The sequence below is a fragment of the Sinohyriopsis cumingii genome, chromosome 19, assembly GCF_028554795.1.
Source record: "Sinohyriopsis cumingii isolate HCF-2022 chromosome 19, ASM2855479v2, whole genome shotgun sequence".
Taxonomy (NCBI): domain Eukaryota; kingdom Metazoa; phylum Mollusca; class Bivalvia; order Unionida; family Unionidae; genus Sinohyriopsis; species Sinohyriopsis cumingii.
The window spans coordinates 17,732,554-17,756,741 of record NC_142979.1 but is presented as its reverse complement, the minus strand read 5'-3'; the positions used below and the strand labels follow the sequence as shown (position 1 = coordinate 17,756,741).

The following is a 24,188-nucleotide window of genomic DNA, read 5'->3' as shown; positions in this document are numbered from 1 at the left end:
CATATAAACACGAGCTAAATTTTTGTCAGCATTGTCAGCAAAATTATAATCGATCGCTAGTTCAGGATATTACTTAGAATTGATTCTAACAAATATTTGTCTTACGTCAGTGTTATCGAAAACATAATTGTTTTGCAGTTTATTATTACGTCGAACTTGTCGTTGAAACACAACAAATACATGACGCGGTATCTCTTCACTGGGCTCCTGTTGTTATCCACCATGTTATCAGCTGAATTTGGTACAGCTGTTTTATAAACCTTGTGCTATTCAAAATACGTGTTTTTGCTGTGCGCGGCTGACATTGTCTCAAGCTCTATTAATTTGCTTCAGATTCGGCTCATGTTGCGAAGCTTTAGACGCTTCTAACCCGAAAGGTGCAACTTTGTGTGCTATTCCAATTATAGTTTCTTTTATCTTCGAAAAGATATTTCCTAAAAACCACGTACTATTTTACTGTGATAAAAATTTCCTTGCTTAATCTTCTTTATACAAATTGTCTTTAAAAAATGACTTTGGTCCGCTAGCTGACTGTGATTAGTTAGCTTTGGTCGGTTAACCGACTAGCTCACTATGGTCATTTGACCGAACGCAGATGCAAATAGTAAGTCAAAATTTCGTTGTTAAAATCAATGTGACGACCTGATTGACCGGTAAGTTTCATCATGATAGATGACAGTTTATTTTCAACATTGATCGGATGATCGGATAGTATGATATCTGTCTCAGATTTACTTGCATCAGCAAACCAGATGAAACATGTAGATTAAACGAAACAAGTGTCTGTCCTTCGATACCTCGTGTCGTGTATGACCCAGTTGCAATAAAACAGCTTATCAGGGTTGTATTTACATCTGTGATGTTGACGGCTGATTCATTGTCATATGATGCTGTCACAACGGATCCGCTTTGCTGATCGGATCCATATTGTTGTTTATTGAACCCGAGCAATGTTTCGAACGTGTTTTGTCTGCCAAGATGAACAAACAATGTGCTTTTAAATGTTATTCTTGATAGTAACGTGCTATACTTCAGAATGATCTCGAAATTATCAGATGATTACCAGTGCTGCAAGCGGTAAGAGGATACTTTACTATTTTGTTGATATCTTTACGTTGTATGCGCCTTGTGGTATTTTAACAGGTTTACACTCGATGATATCGTTGGTTTTCACCCGGAACTTAACATAGTCACTGGTCTTAGTTTTAACATTTGCCATAGAATGCCAGACAGTAGCAGATACTAATCCGGTCTCATATTCCTTTGGGGACACTGGCGTACCAGGATCAATAACAGGATTATAGAACACGGAAAGGTTAGCACTGTTCAATATTGTGTGAGATGAGTCGAGCAGCAGCCTCATCGACGACATTTGTATTTGGTATTCGCATGTAAAAAAAATAATAACTGGTTTGCGTTAGCGAATCAAGTCGCTATGTAACACACAATACTCGTCCGTCGTTAAAGATCCGTTTGATCTTAGATGATCAAGTATTTCAACTATTTTATTGCCAATTACTTTTCTAGTGTTTCCAGCTTCCATCGAAGAGATTAGCAACATCAGTCAATCAATAATATCAGCTGCCGAGGTAAAAGTCTTTAATCTTTTGCCTGATGTTTCTTCCACAGTATCATATTCAGAATCCGTTTCAAATTGTTTATCATATGATATACTCCGCTACTAGTTATTTTTTATTTTATTTAATTCCTCATCTTTTATTTATTTCGCAATTGTTTGAATATTTTGAAGCTGTAACACCTTTTTCATAACTTAAAACGCTATCAAACTTCCAAATATATCTTAGCAATAAAACCTTGTCGTACTATCTTATGATATGTTTCAGCATCATCAATTTTCATTCAAGAATATAAACCATTTCTAGCCTCATCTGCTTTTTGTATTACATTATTAAAATGCGTGGAACAAACTCTTCTTTATATTTAGTCCATAATCTTATTTTTAGTTTTCCTTTAAAAACTTGACATATCTTTTGTCAAGCTCAAAGATAAAATATTTTAAAACACTAATTTTTCTATAAATAGCCTGTTTATAATTTTTTATTATTCATCCCTTGTGGACTTCCTCAAGTATATTTTGTTTTCCTCTTTGTTCTCTCATTCTCTTATTAAATAATAAATCTTTTTCTTCCATTTTTTTTTAAACCGCAGCTTGTCGTGCATCAGGATCACCAATTCGCTCAGTAATATCCTCAGCAACTTTTTGTTGTTCTTCCTCGAGAAGTCCTCGTAAACCTTTTTATTTTTGTTTTTCTATATCCTCAGGTGATACTTTATCAACAGTGGGTTGCTTGCCAAGTACTGACTCGGTGATAGGCTTAAAAAGTCTTGCAGTTTCTTCTGCTGTTTGTTGTTGTTCATCAAGATCTCGTTCAACTTTTTTATTAAACGAAGATTTATCCGCGTCTTGTCCGATATTGTGAATGGCACATTAATTTTATACTTCTTAACAGTCTAAGAACTTGTCAATTGATATCTGTTACAAGTTTTTTGAACAAGAAAAAATTATGATTTCCTTGCGCTGTTTCATGATATAGCTCAACAAATTTATATCTGGCAACAACACCGCATTGTTATAGTGATACGTTTGGCACGTCAATATTGTCCAGTCCATTAAACAGCATTAAACAACGCGTATTTCTTCTGATAAAACGATCGACGTTATGAAAAATACCGAGCAAGATCAATTGCATTACATCGTCGGTTTCTTGACAATGAAAAGTAATATTTGACCTTGTCCATTTCAGCATTGCTCAACGGGATGTCATCAAATACAATAATCTGATGTTCGTCCGAGTCCATCTCGGAAACAGAAACAAGATGTTCAGGCGTTCTTATAACAAATATATCTTCGCCAGCACCAAGTTCTTTTTAGTTTTGTCCTGTTGAGGATTGATCACCTAGATATACACCCGATCGTAGTTGAATATGTCTTTGAGTGACAAGTTCATTAACAACTTTGTTTTGCCAGATTCAGTACGTCCAACTATCAGGTAATGACAATTCGGTAAATCAAAATTGTGTTTATTTTTTATTACTTGTTCTGTGTCAAAGTTTATTATGCTCATCATATAACATGTGCATAAGTTTTGTCAGCTGCTTACAACAAAATGAGATACTACACAAAATTTGGCACGTTCGTAAGTGGTTCATCTGCTGATACTACTGCAGCAACAGCAGATGTTGATCTTACAAATTATCTTAAGCGATCCGTTGACATAATGACCGGCAACTTTATCATGTCAGGGCAACGAGTGATAGATCATGAAACAACATATCCTCCTATCAACATCAATAACACACAAGCCATTAGTTATGATCAACTAACGACAGCTGTATCTGAAAAAGTTTAATTGCCGGCGGAATAATGACCGGCAACATCAACATGAGCACAACCAAGATAACAAGTCTAAGCACATCATATATGCTAAACAAAGATGATATCACACAGGCGGTTAAGTTTTAATCAACTAAATACGGTGACAAATTTTAAAATAAACAAATCCAGTGATTTTTTTTACCAGGTACTGTTTCATCAATCGACGGTGGTGAGATAACATGACTACGAACAGACTTTCTTCCGAGCGGAGAATCAGACGCATTATCTTATGATCAGCTGAAACGATCATTGACAGCGTACTTACTTGCCGGAGGATCAAGGACAGGTTCGTTAGACATGGGAGGTAAAGTGATATAAAACATACAACTCAATAACACTACATTGTCCAACGATAGCTTGGTAGCAAATGTAAAAGTTTGTAAGACAAAGTTTAGTGATGAAATCAGGCGTCACAATGACAGGTAATATTGACATGGGAGTCAACAAGATAACTTCAATTGCATTTCCAACACCAACCTCAGATCCGACATACAAGGACTACATGGATGATATGACTACGGGTGTCACTGCAAACAGAGTAGCAAAGTTCGGAGACACAATGACAGGCACGCTAAGCATGGGATCAAATAAAATAACAACATATGATCCAGTATATTCATTTGATCTGACAAATAAATCTAGACGTGGCAGCGAACAATGCAGTTGATGTTGCAGGTACATCAGTTGATGCTCTTTACGTTAAGCGAACCGGATGCACAATCACAGGAGCCATCGCTATGGTAGCAAATAAAATAACGTCGACATACGTTCCTGTTGCTGTACCTGATCTTGAAAATAACGTTATGTTGATAGTTATGTTGGCAGCACAAAACGAGCTCGCAGTAACGTCGGTTATATACCACATACTGTTGACTCGACAGATAATCTTTGGGATTTTGTTGCAACGTCATCAACACAATGTCCTAGAAATAATCCTGATTTTGCTTTTCGTTTAACAGCATCATATCTGGAGGTCCAGTGTGGACCAATAATGGAGAAACAACTAATTTTTTTATAAATATTAAGTGCCTTAATGATGTTACAATCTAGAAGTTTCATTTAACAGGACGATTAAATGCTGGTGTCGGCCGCATATACAACTGGAGGTAAGAGGTATCGACAGATAATACCCCAAGGACAACCCTATGCAGCACAACGGGTGTTTATATCTCAACAAGTTAACAGATTATGTGTTGTCAACGCAGAAAGTCCTTACCCTGGTTTGACAATGTTTCAGCTGTACACGACTGACGATTTAGTAAAGGTCGTTGCGATTTGGTGTAGATGTAGTGTGTTAACATAGATCGCTATGCGATCCACTTTAATGTCGTAAACGAGTTTTATAACACCATATTTGATCCTGAAACAAAACTACAATAGCTGACGTTAATCAGCTAGACCCAGAAAGCGCGGGAGAAGTTCAGGCAGTTAATGAAATCGCTAGAATGAAACGTTTAACGCTCAAATCACCTGATCTTTAAGAAAAAGAAGAAAAATTTGTTATAAAGTTGCTGCAATGCAAGATCCACATTTAAAGAAAGCTATCCGAGATTTTGATATTATTAGCAAGTATTGTCATCCAATGGGGCAGTGGCAGATGCTTTATTTGCTCGGGAAATGGACGCACCCGCCCATCCACGAGTCTCCTGCTGCCTTGCAGGTCGGCTTTGGTTAGCCAAAGGCTAAGGGAGTAAACCCTATAAGAAAATCAGAGTGGAGACCCTAAGGCAGCTGGACGATGTACTACATCCCTTTCTGGCAACTCCTTGGTCGGGAGAGGGATGGGCTGCGCCAGACGACTTTTACCCAAGACACACCGATAATGCTGGACAAATCTGAACTTACCATACCGGATCGGTCGTCACCCGGGTCAACAAGGACCGCGCCTGCCGTTGTCCACCAGGACGGAGGTGACAAGTGTGCTACTGGTACTCTGCATAAAATCAGAGCGAGAGACAGCTTTGCCATTGCCATCTGGAACATTAGAACTCTGGCGCAAATTGGAAGACTCCAAGAATTGACAAATGAGCTAGAAAACTACGCATGGCACATTCTGGGACTCTGTGAAGTTAGACGGAAAGCCCTAGGAGAACACCCAACTAAAGATGGGCATATATTATACTGGAGAGTGTGACAAGTCGATAAATGGAGTAGGCTTCCTTGTAAACAAAGCCAGCAAGGGATCTGTGCTTGAATGCTGTCCCATATCTAGCAGAATCATCTCCATTCGTCTGAAAGCATCTCCCTTTAACATCACAATTATCCAAGTCTATGCTCCAACTACCGATCATGATGATGAAGAAATAGAGGAGTTTTACAACAAACTGCAGGGTATTCTAAACATAGACAGTAAAAAAGACATCCTCGTCATCCTAGGAGACTGGAATGCCAAAGTAGGCAAAGATGCTCTAAAAGACTGGGAAGATCATTGTGGACCTTCTTGCAATGAGCTTACCAATGAAAGAGGGAGACGGTTGCTCGAGTTCGCAAGCTACAACAACTTGGTACTAGCCAACACTCTGGGACAACATGAAGCTTTACGATGCTGGAAATGGCACGCACCAAATGGAACCCATCACAACCAGATCGACTACATACTGGTTCAAAACCGTTACCGATCTGGCATCAATAGAGCAAAAACAAGGACGTTCCCAGGTGCTGATGTTGGGAGTGATCACGACCTCTTGATTATGAACTTCCGAGTGAGGTTGAAGAAAATCAAGAAGCCAAAGAACATCAGGCTCAAATTCAATCTTGAACAACTGAAGGACCCTAACATCTGCAAGTCATTCCAAGCCACAATTGGAGGAAAATTTGCTCCACTCCTTGTGATGGATGGTGATGTCAAAGGGATGACAGACACCTTCAACACAGTCATGACAGCAGCTGCCAATGACATCATTGGCATCCATCGCCCGAAGAAAAAACCCTGGGTTACGGTAGAGATTCTAATGTTGTGTGATGCCCGAAGAGAACTCAAAAACACCAGACACACAACAGGGGCATGGAGTACCGAGAAATAAACAAGAATATCAGAAAAATACAAGAATATCAGGAAAAAAAAACTCGAAGAAAGCAAAAGAAGATTGGATTGGAAAGAAGTGCACAGATTTAGAGAGCAGTCTGATAAAGAATAACATCAAAAAGGCATTCCAAATTGTGACAGACCTCACCAGACAGAAACAATCAAGAGTCAGTACCATTCAAGACAAAAATGGAAAATGCCTCACATAAGCGAGTGACATTGCAGAAAGATGGACTGAGTATTGCAAAGAACTCTACAACCATCAGTCCACAGGAAACCCAGAGTTGCTTGAATTTCCAAACTTTTCAAATGATAATGACCTCCCCATTCTCAAAGAAGAGGTGGAGTCAGCAATAAGAGCACTGAAGAATGGGAAGGCAGCTGGAGTAGACAACATCCCAGCTAAACTTATCAAGAATGGAGGGGGGAATCAGTGAAAGAGCTATTAACAAAAATCTGCAACAAGATCTGACAGACAGGTGAATGGCCAACACAATGGACCCAGTCACTGATTATAACACTCCCCAAAAAGGCAATCTCCAGCTGTGCCAAAATTACAGAACTATCAGTTTGATCAGCCATGCTAGTAAGGTAATGCTGAAGATCATCTTGAACAGACTGAAACCACAAGCAGAAGAAATAATCGCTGAAGAACAGGCTGGGTTCCGGAGTGGAAGAAGCACAACAGAACAAATATTCATTCTCAGGGTTCTGTGTGAAAAGTACTTGCAACACCAACAAGACATCTATCATGTGTTTATAGATTTCAAAAAGGCCTTTGACAGAGTGTGGCATGAGGCTTTGTGGGCCACAATGAAGAAGTATAACATGGGTCAAACGTTAACCAATACCATCAAGCAGCTGTACACTAAGGCTACCAGTGCAGTAATCGCCCAAATTTCTGTGGGGGACTGGTTCCAGACAACAGTGGGAGTGCGTCAAGGCTGTCTCCTGTCACCAACGCTTTTTAACATCTACTTAGAGCGCAACATGAGCGAAGCCCTGGAAAACCACTGTGGGACAGTCAGCATTGGAGGGCGTAACATCACCAACCTCTGCTTTGCAGACGACATTGATGGGCTGGCAGGCAGTGAAGACGAGCTTGCCACCTTAGTGAAGAACCTGGATGAAACATCTTCTAGATTTGACATGGAGATAAGCGCTGTGAAGACAAAGCTGATGACAAATAGTGGCAAACAAATCTCAGCCAAGATTAAAGTCAGAGGACATGAGCTGGAAACAGTGAGCCAGTTCAAATATCTTGATTCCATAATCACCGAAGAGGGATCAAGAGCAGAAATTTTGTCAAGAGCAGCACAAACAATGGCAGTTATGTCAAAGCTAAGACCCATCTGGAGAGACAAGAATATCTGTCTGAAAACTAAAATCAGACTATTGCGAGCTCTAGTCATCTCAATCTTTTTGTACTCATGTGAGGCCTGGACCCTGACAGCAGAATTACAACGAAGAATCCAGTCACTTGAAATGAGATGCTACAGAACCATCCTTGGCATCTCTTACATGGACCACATCACAAATGAAGAAGTGCGTAACACCATCAGGCGCAAAGTAGGCCAATATGAGGACCTCCTCACCAACGTCAGAAAGAGAAAGCTGAAATGGTATGGCCATGTCACTAGAGCCAACAGTCTATCCACAACAGTCCTATAGGGCAGCGTCCAGGGTGGCAGAAGGAGAGGTAGACAGAGAAAAAAGTGGACTGACAACATCACAGAATGGACCAGGAAACGTTTTGCGGAGACACAGACATTGGCACATGATCGAGACAAGTGGAGGGAACTGGTCAGATGTTCAGCAGTACAGTGCCTCGACGACCACACTAGGTCAGGAGACTGATGATGATGATGATGATGATGATGATGATGATGATGATGATGATTGTAATCCAAACGATACCGAGGAACAGCGATTACAAGTTGAGTCGCTGTTGACAAAGTCGTTGCTTGAGACTGACAAGGAAAATTATATGACAATAAACAGATCAAACCTCGTAAAACCAAATTATATCATGGTGGTAAGAAACAAAAATAAGATCGAATAAAAATAGTTCATGATGAACTTGGCGAACTAGCAGAACTAAAAAAATTCGATTCATAAAACATTGCAGGATAAGAGATAGTTTCGCTTAACGTAGAATATTACGTGACTTGGGTATGGACTATCCTGACAAATAAAAACGTTATTCAAGGTAGAAGATAATCATGATGACGCAAATCCTTTAGCGACAGCATATCTGATGTTAGTAGATTCTCTGATAAACAGCTATTATAAAAAAAATAATTTTCTGAACAAATAAAAGCGGCACGGAAAAAAATAAACGCAGTTGCGTCAGCGATTGAATCTGACAGCGATTCTGAACGAGATCTATTTTATCAAACTACTCGATTACATAACAGGTATTAGTAATACCATTAAACCTGTTGATTATGATATTTTCGATTATGATCTTGGCAAACAAAAATCATTAAAAGACTATATTAAAAAAAGCTGGAAATCTGCTGACAGAAACGAAACATAAAACTAAAAAAGATGTGATTGTTTGGTATCTAAACTTACCAGCAAATGACATCGACTTGAACACTGATAAACATGGACTTTTGTCTTTTGCAACATTTATATACAATGATTGCACAACATATGGTACGTAATAAATAAAAATTAATGATTTAAGATTTGCATTAGATTATCTTGAACATGTAAAAGAGCTTTACGAAAATAAAGTGAACGATGTCGCCGAAATACCAACAATGTTTGATCCTCCACTTACTGTGGTCCGTAGAAAATTATTTGATGATGTTGGGTATAGCGATACATCATCTAAGGTATATAAATAATATCAATATTTTCTTGCTGATCCTGGTAATAGTAAAATTGGTGATCTGATTAATAAACTGTTGCTGAGAAAACGTTTGATTTTGAGCGTTAAAATTTGCTAGCGTAGATCAATTATGACAAAAAAAGATGTAATCCACTTCAACCACATATCATCCAGTCTCTCTCAGACAACAACAGTAACGAGCTGATCAAGTACTACATGTATTATCATAAAAAATATTATTTTATCAGACGCCCCAGAAAATATTACAGGAGAATTATAAGTGTGGTAGACTGTATTCCAATTTTGTTAACAACAGCAGGAATATCATCAACCAACAGCAGGAACATTCATTATTGCTAATAGTGTCGGAAGCAGGTATTGCGTTATATCTACAACTGTGACATCAGATTGGATAAGCCGAATAATTTACCACGTCAAAGGATATACTCATGCGTCGTAGAAAAATGCACTGAGAGAGAAGGAACAATGTTGGCAGATAAATATTTATATCTTGTCTATAATGGACACAATGTATTTAAAACAATACGAAATTAGAGACATGTAAAGTCTACTTGCAATATCAGTATTAACTTTATTAGTTTCCTAAAGTACCTTTAACTTCTGGAAGACAATATTCTCCTTCGAATCCACATATAGGTACATCCAAAGGGGGCATTCCGTCTGCCGTGTGCCATATAAAGCCCTCCCAATTGGCTGTTTCTATTAACTGCAAACAGATTATGTAGCATTAAAGGACATTGTACAAATAAACAGTGTACCATGTGCAATTTATCTGACCCCTTCATTTCTTAATTAACCACTTGATAAAACATAGGTAAACCTTAGTAAAGGAACACAATTTATGACCCCTATTATATCCTTTTCCTTTAGATCTCCCCAAAGTTGTTGTTGTGGGGTTTAACGCCATTTTTCAGCACGATAGGCTATACATGGCGGCCAGTATTAATGGTGGAGGAAGAACCCGGAAAACCCCGGAAAGAACCACCGACCCACGAGAAGCTACTGGCAAGCTTTCTCACATGCCCACATTGGCTGAATCTTAGACTCGAACCGCCGCAGACAGAGTCTCCCCAAAGTAAACATTAGTAAAATATCAAACGAACACATTGTATGATACCTAGTGTATCCTTCTCATTTAGAACCCAACCCAGTACTTAAACACTTAAGCGGACATCTTTAAATGTATCCACTCGTTATGCGATTGGACCACTCCGGTGGCTTAAGTGGTTATAGCTCCACATTGGATGCGGGAGGTCGCCAGTTAGAACCCCGGCTGAGTCATACCAAAGATTTATAAAACCGGTACTAACAGCTGCCTCGATAGGCGCTCAGTATTAAGAGGTTAGTGTTAGAACTGGTTGGGCTGGTGTCAGGATAATGTGACTGGGTGGGGCATCATACTACATGTCTGCGGCATGATGCCCCAGTGCTAGATATCACTACAAACTGCCACACTGCAGACACTGTACAAATATGACTGAAACATTGTTAAAGCTACGTTAAAAATCGTAATCGCACACACACACACACACCTTATGCGATCCGGGTATTTGCAGGTCCCACTGTGATGTGCGTTAAAGACATACAAAATAAGGCATTTTTCAACTAAATCATGCATACATTGTTGTAAACAAGCTGACAAATTTTGTCATTTGTATCGAGTGAATAGAATTTATAATAAGATGTTTAGATCTATTAGAAAACTAACGAAAGTATCAAAGGCTTGGGATATTTTTGTTCTTATGGAGATGCATTTTTTTTGGTGGAATAAATCGCAAAAATTCACACTGCCAGTCCCCTCAGAATGAAGAGTATCATGAGATCACGATATTACTGCACAATGTTCATGTTATTATTTTGGTTTGTAGATCGGTTCATTGCCCCTCATAGGGTGAACAGATTAATGCTCAAAGCGAAATCATGCAGATAGTAACTAAGGGCAACTAGATTGTGAAAAACAGACTCTTTCGACAATTGTAATGTCAACAATAGAGGTGCTATGCATATTTACCGCCTGTATATTGATATTTACAGAATTCATATGTGCCACTGTGTCTGTACACCTGTATTTCTCTTCTTTATTTTTCTTTTTTTTTTCTACTAAGTTCATTGCTTCATTCCCTTAGCACAAATAATTAATGTCCGGTTAATTTGTAACATGATGTAACCAACACACAGATGTCATCAACCGTATTGTACATGAAATCTAGCGAAGCGTTCTTGTTGTTTTAGGTTTAACAGAGCAGGATTTGTTATACATGGCAGCTAGTATAATTGGTGGAGGACGAACCCGGGGAAATCCGGTGAGAACCATTGACTCACAGGAAGCTCTTGGCAGCTTTCTCACACACCCGAATTTGCTGAACCCGAGACTTTAACCCCTGCGGACAGACATAAGATGGCAGCGATCGATAAAAGTGATGGCTTTAGAACGCTTGGCTACCCGGGTCCCCGCTAGAGAAACACAATCATATATTTAATGAAGCACTGAATAGGTTAAATACACGTATGGACGGCGTCATGGTCTTTGCTATCGTTTAGCAATTTCCTTGCATTCAGTCAATGGATTGAGTTTAACAAATTTTTTAAAGTGACAGAATATTTTGCCTTCAAAACGTGGTAGACTTTAATTGCTACGAGGCATTTTATGGGTACACCTTTCTAGTTAGTGTAATCGGGTATGTACCTGAGCCCCCTTTGACTTGGTGTTCGCTAGAGCAGCTATGCGGGGGTAACCTTCTGGATTAGAGAAATGCCAGAACCAGTAGAACGGTTCACGGTCGCCATTTGCGTCAAAATGGACAGGCCCGCTTACACCTAAATAATAATAATAATAATAATAATAATATTGAACAACCATTATAACATAATGAGACCATCTTTTAATCATAAAGAGAATCCGAAGAAGGACATGATATAAAGTGAATAGGATTATATGGACCATACATTGCTTTCGAAGTCCAAATGGTTGTTGGAGACTGAGTGTTCAAAATATGTCTCAAATGCTCAGCAATGTTGTGAACTCTGCATTCATAGTATGAACCTTTCTTGTTTTTACAGAATGAATTATTTAAATAACAGAGTATTGATATGTAGTCACATAAAAAATTGACTTAAAAGCAAAGTGCTCGTCTTTTTCTTCACTTTTCGTTTAGTCGATGCAGCTGGGAAAAAAGCGAATACGTTAAATCAGCCGAACCGATACAGACAATAAATTCTGAAGGTGGCGCTCTTGGTTCTTTCTAAATGCCATTGCCACCACAATTTGATTTCTGCAAAACTCTTGTAAACCTGTCCCGTTTTTTCATTTCTCAAGTAATATGCAAAAATTAGCATTACATATAGAAAGTTAAGACTCAAACCAGCAGATCTTGCAATGTTATTGACGACTGGTTATATTATTGCTTTTGTCAAAAGTATTAGAAGAAATGACTTCAGTGACAATTCAAAGCGAGGATGATCCACGGGCTAATATATGCTATCATTAAGGATGTTTACTAACTTAATTTGGGGGAACGGTTTCCTAATAGAACCGGCCGTGTCAAGGGAAACTTTGTCTTACCCGTAAAAGTAGTATTGGCAGTGAATTCAAACAGCTTTCTGCCGTCTCGAACACTAATGTTATGGATAATGGTGTGGTTAATCCATAATCCATACAGATAAGTGGCATCGTAGAGATATGGTGCATATCTGGTTCCCTAAAGCATAAAGAAAATTAATTTCTGTAAGAATTACAGTGTTTCACTTTAGGATTTCTTCAATATTGCAGGAAGTCTAAAGAATGATCAATCAGTTATTAAAACTAAATTCCTCGAGGAAGTGCATTAACTATAAATCCTTTATATAAAAAGTTCAGAATTGAATAAAATCGCCAAATTATAAAATTTTCAGATAAAAATGCTGAAATGCACTGTATTTTTTCTTCTTCACATCCAATGAATCTTTTGTGAATGGGTGATATTAATATGCCTTGGTTTGTGGAAACTCTATTGTACCACTGTCATGCAGTCTTTGCTTTCTGACGATATCATTCATGATTCTCTGAAGATTTACCTTAACTATGAAAATACTGTCTGGATGCTACCCTGTGGAGTATAAATATGTGCTAAATGTCTCGATAAAACACAGAAATGCCCTGGTGTTATGTGTGAGATATTACTGTTAACTCATACAAACCAAATAGCCATTATCGAGTGCAAAAGAATTATTCCACGGCGGTTCAAGCATGCGAACTGGTATCTGTTTTTGGAAGAAAAACATCACTTTCTTGCTTTCTTCACTAGACCATCTTGCTATAGTGATCTATCAAAGAGTACAAATTTATGCTGATTCAACTGTGTAACAATAACTGGATTGTATGTATATTCGATCGTAATATCCTACTTTTCAATATGATCTCTCTCTCTCTCTCTCTCTCTCTCTCTCTCTCTCTTCCCCCGACCCACGAGAACCTATTGACCAGCTTTCTCACAAACACACGTTTGCCCATCCTGAGACTCAAGCCCACAAGGACAGAGATGAAAAAGGAGTTATTAGTAAATAAGAGCGCTCTAGAACACTAGACCACTAGTTGGTTGAAAATACTTTGGATACCTATACAAAATTTTATGGTGAATATAAAACATTCTACTGAAACAAGACACCGAATGATGTTAACATTATTATAAACCCTTCTGAAGCCAATAAAAAGACAACACTGATCTATCTGCCCCTGAAGTTTATACAAAAAATTTATTATTTTTTTAAATATAAATAGCACAATATCTGTCTTAAAGTCACATATTCGTCCCGGTCCAAATACACTGTCAAAAACCGTATTCTATATCAAACTAGATCCTTACATATAACAAGAATCTAAATGCATTTTTTGCCTCATCGTCATCTTTGTTACCAGCACGCCAAAGCAGTTCGTTCTCAAAGTTGTCGCTAGGCAATGCGGAAGGCATCATAAACAGATAGTCTCCTTTACACATTTCCATTCGACACGCTGCTATCATTATATCACGCAATTTCTCCGTCGTACAGATGATGATTACTAAAATAAATGCAATACAATAGATAGGTAACAAAAATTCCTCGGGTAAACATAAATAATATATATTTTATATGTTGAATTAAAAACCTTCTTTTAATGGGGCGGAATGAAAATGGTTTCAGAAACTGTACACGAGTCATGAAACCAATAAGCATCAAAATCGATTACAAACTACATGAACAACAACAGTAGGGAATCCTGTAAATTACATTTCCTTGTCATTACAAATAGTCACAAAATGCTGAAGAATCTGAATTTCCTTCTCATTGCAAATATTATCATAGGAACAAGGGCGCAGGAATATTGAACTATTTTCTTTCTGTTCCTTTGAACTAATAACTTCATAGTCAGTCTATGCACATACAGTATATATTTTTTAAAAAGTTGTAGAAAATACCCATATAGTTAAACATTTAATGCTGAACATCAAAAGTGTGAAGCATGCAAAGTATGTCACGGTGCCTTACTTTAAATATCGTTGCGTAGCATCATTAAATTATACTTACTCGCTTGAGCGTGAATTAGGTCAGAGTGATCTACTTTAGGTATGTTGGCATATGGCATAGTGCTCTTCATTATGTATGCACGCGTCTGTATTCATAACTATACAAGTGTCCGAGAATGAATTTAACATATAAACATGATCACTGGAGCGTTTAAAGTACATCACTGTTGAACTCTAGATGTGGCCGTGGAGGTGTCCTGTGGATCGTAACTAATATATATTTTTGCGTCTGTGCAAGCAACAGTGCCACAGAAAATGACCTGAATTTAAAAATTAAACGATCACTGGAACGTGAAAATTAAACCTCTGTGAAGTGCTTTTGGTATAGAGGTTTAATACTCCTAAAATATATCTGCATATAAAGATCGATACTAAACAACCAACATTGTTCCAGAAACTGACCTAAATGCAAACATAAAAATGGTCGCAGTGACCTATGTATAGTATGGTGTCGTGCTAATTTCCATTGTATACGTACGTGTAACATAAGTAGACTGTAAAAGCCATAACGTCTGGGAATATTGCCTAACAACAAGGCTGTGCATTAGGAACCACCTGAAGCAACTACAACACACGTTATTGCAAAACTAAAAAATATAAGCCAATAATAATAATAATAATTACATCTAGCACTCTTTTTCAGCAGTCCTAGGTCGCGCATTATTTCTTGACTTGATATTGTTCCACCGAACTCGATATTTCGGGCCACTGTAATATTGTTGTCACGGAATTTTCCAATGATGCCTTGCGCTGCGCAATTGCAGTTTTCATCTGTTAATAATAATAATAATAATAATAATAAACAGAAGAAGAAGAAGACAGGTATCATTTTAAACCAAAGGAGTGTCTCTTCTATCCTTTGTAGTGTTTTTCTCAAAATGAAAGTATTATCCTCTGATCTTGAAAATAACATTAAAGTGACCAAAGCCCGAACAGGTATAGTGACCAACTCATAGTATCTAAATATTCAACTGAGTTTCGTTATGCAAATTGTAAAATATCTCATTTATAATGTAAGTGTTGCGGACGAACATCACACAACTAATATCTCTCTCTCTCTCTCTCTCTCTCTCTCTCTCTCTCTCTCTCTCTTGCTGAGATACTACTCAAAATTACACACACTACTTCTACTACTACTACTACTACTACTACTACTACTGCTACTACTAATACTACCATGGGGATCAAACTGTGGTACAAGTTATTAACTATCCATCTTTATAGCCTTTCCTCAAACATTTAGGTATCTGATTTGCTATCAAAAGCTCAAGTTAGGTCAGTGAGATGCCACAATTCCATGTTATGTTGCTAGGCACATGATCACGATTCCATGCAATGTAGCTAGGCACATGATCACAAGATTCCATGCTATGTTGCTAGGCACATGATCACGATTCCATCCTATGTTTCTAGGCATGCCATGTTGCTAATTATATGATCACGAATCGATGCTATGTTTCTAGGTTTGTGATCACGATGCCATGTTATGTTTTAGGCACATGATCAACATTCGACGCTATGTTGCTAGGCACATTATCACGATTCCATGCAATGTTGCTAGACACATACATGATCACGATTCCATGCCATGTTTCTAGACACGTGATAACGATTCCATGCTATGTTGCTAGGAGTACGGCCTGGCCCCACGATTCCATGCTACGTTTCTAGGGGTACGGCCTGGCCCAGCAGCCAGTGTTGCATATCTGTATTTGCGTCTAAATGTCTAGAAAAGAAAATATTGTTATGGGTTGGGAATCATACGATAGAGATTTCACAGTTTCCAAGCTATGAATCAAGGGCTACATCCCCATCCCTGCTACAAGACCCTGGGTATGATCACAAAAACTTGCTGCCTCCCACATATGTGATAGAACTGGCCTTGACCAATAATCATGTTTACCTTTGGATCTCCACGTAAAATACAAGAGAAATTATTGTAGAGTTTTACAAAAGCCATCCCCAACAACTTAGTCCATCCCAATAGCAGACCATATCGAAGCCTTCAAATCTACAGGACCGTAACTAATCATATATCATAGCTTCAAGGCTGTACAATTACCTGTGAAGGAAGAGATCTAGCTTACTAACAGACCAAACGGCGGAGGAACACACTCACTCAATACGATGACACGGGGAAAAGAGCGGGGGAAATTATGGCGGAAAAATAAGACGATATTAGCTTGTTGACCAGGTCAGTTAATTCGATAATTTTATATAACTCAAGTTTCAAGGTCGGAACGTACGTGACATAAACAAGTGGAATTTTGTCAAGTGTCATTTTTGTGCATCTGTGCCTTTCTTGCATTTTCATTGCTCACTTGCCCATTCAAGGATTCATGCCCCAGTCCACGAATGTTGTCACCGGAAGTTAATGGGACCTTTTAACTTATGTTGGCGTCATACTGTCACTGACTAACATTCGCGGACCAATGATGAACAAATCCATTCACTTTTGCTGGTCAGCTTTGTTTGTTCACTTTTGTGGACGAACTTTCAGTGAGTACATTTGGGGGTCCAAAGTTCAACTAAACATGTGTGGCCAGACTTCCACTGGATAAGTCATTGACCCATCCATGAATGTTGTGGATATATAGACCACTTTTTGTTGGGCCCACAAAAATGAGCAACGAAAGTGGACCACAAAAATAATCAGTCAAAGTGGACTACAAAAATGCTGATTGAATCTACGGAATCATTTCACATTTAATATGCCACGGACCGTTCACGTGCTGATCTACGAATGTTGTTCACGGGGCCGATTCACGGACAATTTCAACGAATACTGACGGGTCCATCCCACGTTTGTTGTTCACTTGACCCAAATACTGACCATTCCACTTTTGCTGTGGAAACACTGGCCATTTCTGCTGAGGAACACTGAGCACTTTTATTGGGTCACAGCCCATTCTCACTTTCATTGTTCACTTGACGAATTCACGAGTCGTATGTGGCCCATCCCTTACGTTTGTGAGCAATTTATTTATCCTTTGTTTACCTGGCCAATTTATGAATAATTCTCAAAGACCAGTTCCACTTTTGTGGTCGGACTGTCACTTCTCACTTTTGTTTACGAGCTTTCCACTGAACATATTCATTCCCAACTTTCACTGATCACTTTTGCGGTCGGGCCTTCATTGTTCATTGTTGTGGTCCACTTTCACTGAGCATTTTTGTTGTGCACTTAACACTGACTCAGAATTGTCCAAGGACGGATCACACAGGACCATTTCACCAGTGTTGGACCAAAAAAGAGAACAGGAAAAGTCTAACTACGCTGAAACTGACAAACATTCGTAGATCATTCTCGGACAATCGATGGATAAGTCCATTCCGCTGACACAAACATGAGCAATTGATTGACAAGTCATTGAACATTCTTTTGGCCAGACTTTCACTGGGCATATTTCTGGCCGGGACTTTGTGACCCACTTTTGCTGAACATTTTTGAGTACGAACTTTTGTTCCTCGTTTTTTATGAGTCCAACCAAAGTGGTCGCTGTCCAGGCACAAAAAAAAGTAAAATGAACGTGTCCATCCACGGGGGCCATGAAACCTTCACCTTTTACTGTTTTTGTTGCGGCGGACTTTCACAAAGCATTTTTGTGGCCCACTTTCACTGATCACTGTGTCCCCCCACTATAATTAGCATTTTCGTGGGTTCGTTTCACTGCTCATTTTTTACGGAATCGACAAAAGTGGGACTGGTGCTCAAATAAACTTGTTTAGGAATGGACTGGTGGATTCCAAAACAAAAGTGGTCAATGTGGGATCCAGCATTTGTGGGATGAGTCCATGACTAGCCATCATGATCCGAAAATGTTGGTCAAAAAAAGTGAACAAAAAACAACTCTCACATATGGGCCAAATGGTTATGGCAGATAGAGTGGATTGGGGGAAAGGCCGCAAGGTGGGTCATTGGGGCAAAACCAGTAGTTACGTAGTATTAGTGGTATACAAAATTTCAGGCAGGAAATGTTTGCTACTGGCAGCAGTTTTGATAACAATTGATGCCTGTGAAGGTAATCATGTACCATTTTGAAACAGATTTCATTGTAATAAAGTGTTTATTACTTTCCGAATCGCCTCTTTCATGGCAAAGATAGGGATTTGCATTTGGAGTTTTTGTTGTTGTTTTTTGAGGGGAGGTGAGGGCATACCTTGCACCTACTAATTATTACAGGTTGTTACCTTCCCTCTTACCTAGAGAAGTATATGGGTTATTATTTAGTATATACTATGGAGTAAGTAGAGCGTATATTATCACTACGTATGTTCTAATATAGAAACTAATATGTAATGTGCAGAGTTACCTGGGAATGGAAGCAAAAAGCAAAAAACTTTTAGTAAAAGCGCCAAATACAAAATATTGCACAGACGGCTTTTGCGGCTGGCTTGGTGAAACAAAGAGCAGATTTGGATAAGTAATTCACACAAAAGCGAACATTAAGAGAGCAACTCGATATCTGCTTGGGTACAACAGCCAGACGGAGTATGTTTCGTACTTACTAGAAGTATCCATGTATAACCCTGCAAGTTTCCAGTCAAACCTATCAAATAGTCCAACAAAAGCAATCCCAATCTTTGTACATGGCCCAAGAGTTCTGACATAAGTCTTAAAAGTGGACTTGTCCGTCATTTCCGGAGTGGTAGATGCCCACGATATTTGAGGGATATTCCAAAATGTTGTCAGGTGCCCCACAGGAATGGATACTGCGATGAAACAATGTATTTCCAGTGAATAATTAATTTGAATAAATAAAATTCCAGCCCATATGAACTTATGAACACAAGATTCTGCCTCAAGATCGTATAGCAATATTGGTCAGAATTATGTCACATGACTATTTTCCGAAGGGTAGCAAAGAGGGACGAACTTCAAAGATCAATAATCACTGCGTCCATAGATACAGATCTCAATTAAATGAAATAAAAAAGATTACTGTCTTGAGGTTGTTACATTTACTGAATCACATGAAGAGGTTACAGGCATTTTAAAAAAAAATTTTAAAGAAATAAATGAATTTTAATAGAGTGCCATTATATATATATATATATATATATATATATATATATATATATATATATATATATAGTACAATAATTGGAATCAATTCACTTCTATCAATTCAATTCACAGTTACTAATCAGGCTTAATACAAAGGTAATAATGTAATATTGTGCTATAATATGCACTTATCTCAAGTTACTCCAGAACTTAAGGCCGATTGACTAAATATTTACGCTGTCCATGTCTTGCTGAATGATTATATTGTAGTTAAGAAGGTCAGCATATAATTGTCTCTGGCGTAATACACATATTACACGTAATCATATATTACATTATTAAAACTTATCACATACCAAGCCTCCACCATTCCATTACACTTTGAATGATATTATTAGAATTTAGAACCATTATAACAATTAATTCTATTTAAAAAATTTAATAATCTTGAACGTTTTGGACAAAACCTTGTTTGTATTTATATTTTAAGCAATTAATCAACAAAAATAATAATTTAGCCAAACCAGGCCAGATCAGAAATTTAGATCTGCTGAGTGCATCCTTAGATCTATGCAGTTTCTTGTGGTATTGTCATTATGTGTTAATTTTGCACACCTGTTTCGAATTTATAATGAAACTTTTTAAAGATAAAAATTTGCTGGCATGTTTAACCAACAATCACCTATGGTAGACAAATAAAATGTATTAAGCATGTTTCTTTTAATAATATGCAGATGACGTGAATAGATTTTCCGGCAATTAGAGCATTTTTCAGGTTTATAAACATTTAGTAACCGTTTGAACTTGGCTTTGTTTTTAAACCGAAAACTGTTAGCTCAGTTTTAAAGAAACAAATACGTGATGCAGACAAGCCATACACGCGGACATGTATATGTTGATGACTTCTTCAGACTTCATGTCATTATTGCAGTTTTTCATAAACTCAGCTTCCACGTGCAACAGGTTTTCTTTTGCGGAATTAATGATTTGTATGGCACACTACTAACAACATTCTGTTTACCTTGCAAGATATTTTCGCTTATAAAACACCAGTATAACAGTGTTGTATATATATATATATATATATATATATATATATATATATATATATATATATATATATATATATATATATATATATACACGGTTGCACTATCCCGAGTCTCGCTATCACGGGTTTTTAAGGATAGATCCTTTCATATATCTGTCTGAGCACTGGCGCACCAATATTGCCACAGATTTCTACCCCAGCGGGATAGCATCTTATTCCTGGGTATTTGTCGTTGACTGGGTCGCCAACTGGGTCACTGACTGTGTCCTCGGTTGATGACTGGGTCACTGAGTCTTCCTGAATGGGTCGCTGACTGTGTCGTCAACTGAGTCTCTGGGACGTTGACTGAGTCGCTGATTTAATCGTCCTTCTGGATCGCCGTCTGGGTCGTCGACTGAGTAACTGAGTCATCAATGGAATCGTCCTTCTGGGTCGCTGACCGGAGTCAAGATTGACCGAGAGAGAGACGAACAGTGCGAAATGCTGAGAGAAGAGAGATCAATAGTTATAATGTGTATTGTCCCAAGGTTGTGATTCCGAAATGTTCGCGCTTCTTGGATGAGCCTTGTAGCGCATGTATTCTGGTCGATGAAAGACCTTGTCCTTACACTTTTTAGTTACCCGGGACAGGCTTTTCCCAAACCACGACCAAATGTGCTTGCTCCGGCGAGATGGTTATACTGCTTCACTTGTAAGTGGACGTCTTCACACAATACCGCTTCATAACTTGAATTCATTCATGTGAACTGCTGTAACGGTGATTGTGTTGTCTTCCAAACACAACGTCTAACGGCAAACCTGACTCTCTTCCCACCATCATGAAATTGGGAGTAAAACAGGAGGTGGCATACACTGCAGAGCAGTATTACATCGTTATTTAAGAGAGTTGCTCCTCCCAGTGTCTTTGTAGTTCTTCGACGAAAGCAGATAGCATACAATCTAGCGTTCGGTTCATCCTATTCACCATGCAGTCGCCTTGCGCATGGTATGGACCGGTCCTAGTTTTCTCGACTCGAAAGAGTCGACACATTTCACGAAAGAGTTCACTCTCGAACTGTCGGCCTTGATCCATGTTCCATTTGAATTTGTCTTGGTACACCAAAACGTCTGACGACTTTCTCTACTATCAGTTTTGCGACGTTTGTAACTTCCAGGCAAGGCATTGGGAATATCTCAGTCCATTTAGTAAAATATTCGGGGATGAACGTTACCATTTTCGGTCAAGGGAAGTTTCCCTAAGATGTCAACAGCTATGCGTTCCATCGCAACCCCTGACGCAATCAGTTGCATTGGAGCTCGTCTCGTCAGTCCTAGTGAATTTCGCTTCGAACAAGCCTCACATCTCTGGCACCACAGTCGCACATCTTTCTGAAGTCCTACCTAAAAATACCCTCTTCGGATCTTCTCTAGAGCTTTTCTGATGCCAAGGCGTCATCCACTTCGCGAATCTTGCACCATGCGTAGACTCTCATTTCTCTTTTCTCGTGGAGCAACAGCTTGACTGTAAATATTTTCACCAACGTGCGACTCCCATCTGCAACAGAGTATGGCATTTTTATCTCTAGCTGGTCCCACAGTCTCACGTGGCTTTTCACCAACACGCCATATTTGGCGACTTCTTCCCTCGGTGGTCGTTGCTTGCTTTCAACCTAGCTCATTACAAATGTGACATCAAGGTCGGATTTCTGAGCCTCGGCGAATTCATCGCTACCCCAGGACTTCTGTATGGCAGCTACTGGCATATTAGTCGTAAAACTCCATCACTTCTATATCGCAGCCTACTTTCGTTTCTTGTTTCTCGGTTTGTTTCTTTGTTTGAACACCGCATTGCTTACGTGGGCCTCTGGAAAGGGCAGTTAGCGTTACGATGCGAACGTCCGGGACGATGTTGAATCTCAGGCTCATACTGCGACAGGACTTCGAGCCATCTTGCAAATTGTCGTTCCGTGTTTTTGAAATCATTAACCGCTGCAGGGAGCTATGTTCTGCCCTAATGAAGAAACGATTTCCATACAGGTAATGCTTGAATTATTTCACAAAGGATACAACTACTAATAGCTCTTTTCTTGTCAGTGTCTTTCCTCTGCTTTCGTCTGTGTCAACAATGAAGGGCTTTCCAGGGTCCACGAAGGATAATACAATGCCCGTCGTCAATCGCCTTTTCAACTCGTCGAAAGAAGATGACAATTCTCAGTCCAGACAAAGATAATTGGGTGGCAGGGGGATAGGAATAAATGTGCTATGAATAGCTACTGTGGGGTGTTGATTATACCAAAAAGGTACTAAGGATCAATAAATATTCGTCAGTCGAAATGTATGTTAATCCTAGATTTTTAAGACCCCCCTTCTCCTTGTCCACAGAATACTCAAACCCTATTATTCCGTTTGTATTTCAAGTGCCGTCCAATACTACTAATGGAGCATTGTATACATTACAAAAAGTCCGTCTTTTGCGCCTAACAAATACGTCTAAAAATTATGTAAGAATATTTTCTTTCTAAACTGGATTTATAAAAGTTCAGTTCGGTGCGCTTAACAATATAGACAAGAACAGCTCGCTTAATACCGATAAATAGTTCCAGTTTAGATCGGCAATACGAAATACGACTTTATCGTAAATATTGTTCGTACGACGAACAGAGGATTACGTGTAATATATAATAGGCAGCGTCTACTACTTACTGGATGAAAATTACATACAATTTTAAATGTCAATTGTCGATTAGAGATTTATAAATTTTCTACTCACCTCTAGATACAGGTGATCCAAATATTGCATCAACTTGTTCATTCAAAACCATGTCAACAACTGCACCAGCGCCGTATGATGGCTCCGTTGCCTGCCTCGATATGAACCTGAACAATAAAATATACTCAGATAAATATGCACTCAGGCATATATATATATATATATATATATATATATATATATATATATATATATATATATATATATATATATATATACAGTGGAGCCTCGTTAATCCGGACTCCGTTTATCCGGAAACCTCGCTATCCGGACATAATTCAACGGGAACGGAATTCCTAAACGTTAATTTGCTCCGTTAATCAAGAAATCCGCGTTCCGGATCCGGAAATCAACATCGGGGACCAAAGTGTAAAATTACATTAAAACTTGTCTCGATAATCCGGAAATAATCTGTCCAAAAATAAGAAAATTCGAAAAATCGTATGTGAAAATACAGTCAGAAGAATAATACATAAAACACAGTAGTGAAGCCCTTGAGAATCTATGGCCACTATCAATAGCTAAGTAGCGTGACCATATTGTAACCAGCGATTGTAT

At 38.5% G+C, this 24,188-nt stretch overlaps 1 protein-coding gene across 1 annotated transcript in view; it reads right to left on the bottom strand.

Moving 5' to 3' along the window:
- The window catches only part of LOC149775209 (atrial natriuretic peptide receptor 1-like), a 194,139-nt gene that overhangs the window by 139,499 nt on the left and 30,452 nt on the right, over positions 1 to 24,188 (bottom strand). The window contains exons 2-9 of the mRNA XM_089944372.1: positions 23,631 to 23,737; positions 19,332 to 19,535; positions 15,447 to 15,593; positions 14,124 to 14,317; positions 13,459 to 13,584; positions 12,845 to 12,980; positions 11,969 to 12,099; positions 9,874 to 9,988 (exon numbers count right to left, since the gene is read on the bottom strand). Coding sequence (XP_089800498.1) covers positions 9,874 to 9,988; positions 11,969 to 12,099; positions 12,845 to 12,980; positions 13,459 to 13,584; positions 14,124 to 14,317; positions 15,447 to 15,593; positions 19,332 to 19,535; positions 23,631 to 23,737 — 1,160 coding nt within the window. The remainder of the gene's footprint in view (positions 1 to 9,873; positions 9,989 to 11,968; positions 12,100 to 12,844; positions 12,981 to 13,458; positions 13,585 to 14,123; positions 14,318 to 15,446; positions 15,594 to 19,331; positions 19,536 to 23,630; positions 23,738 to 24,188) is intronic.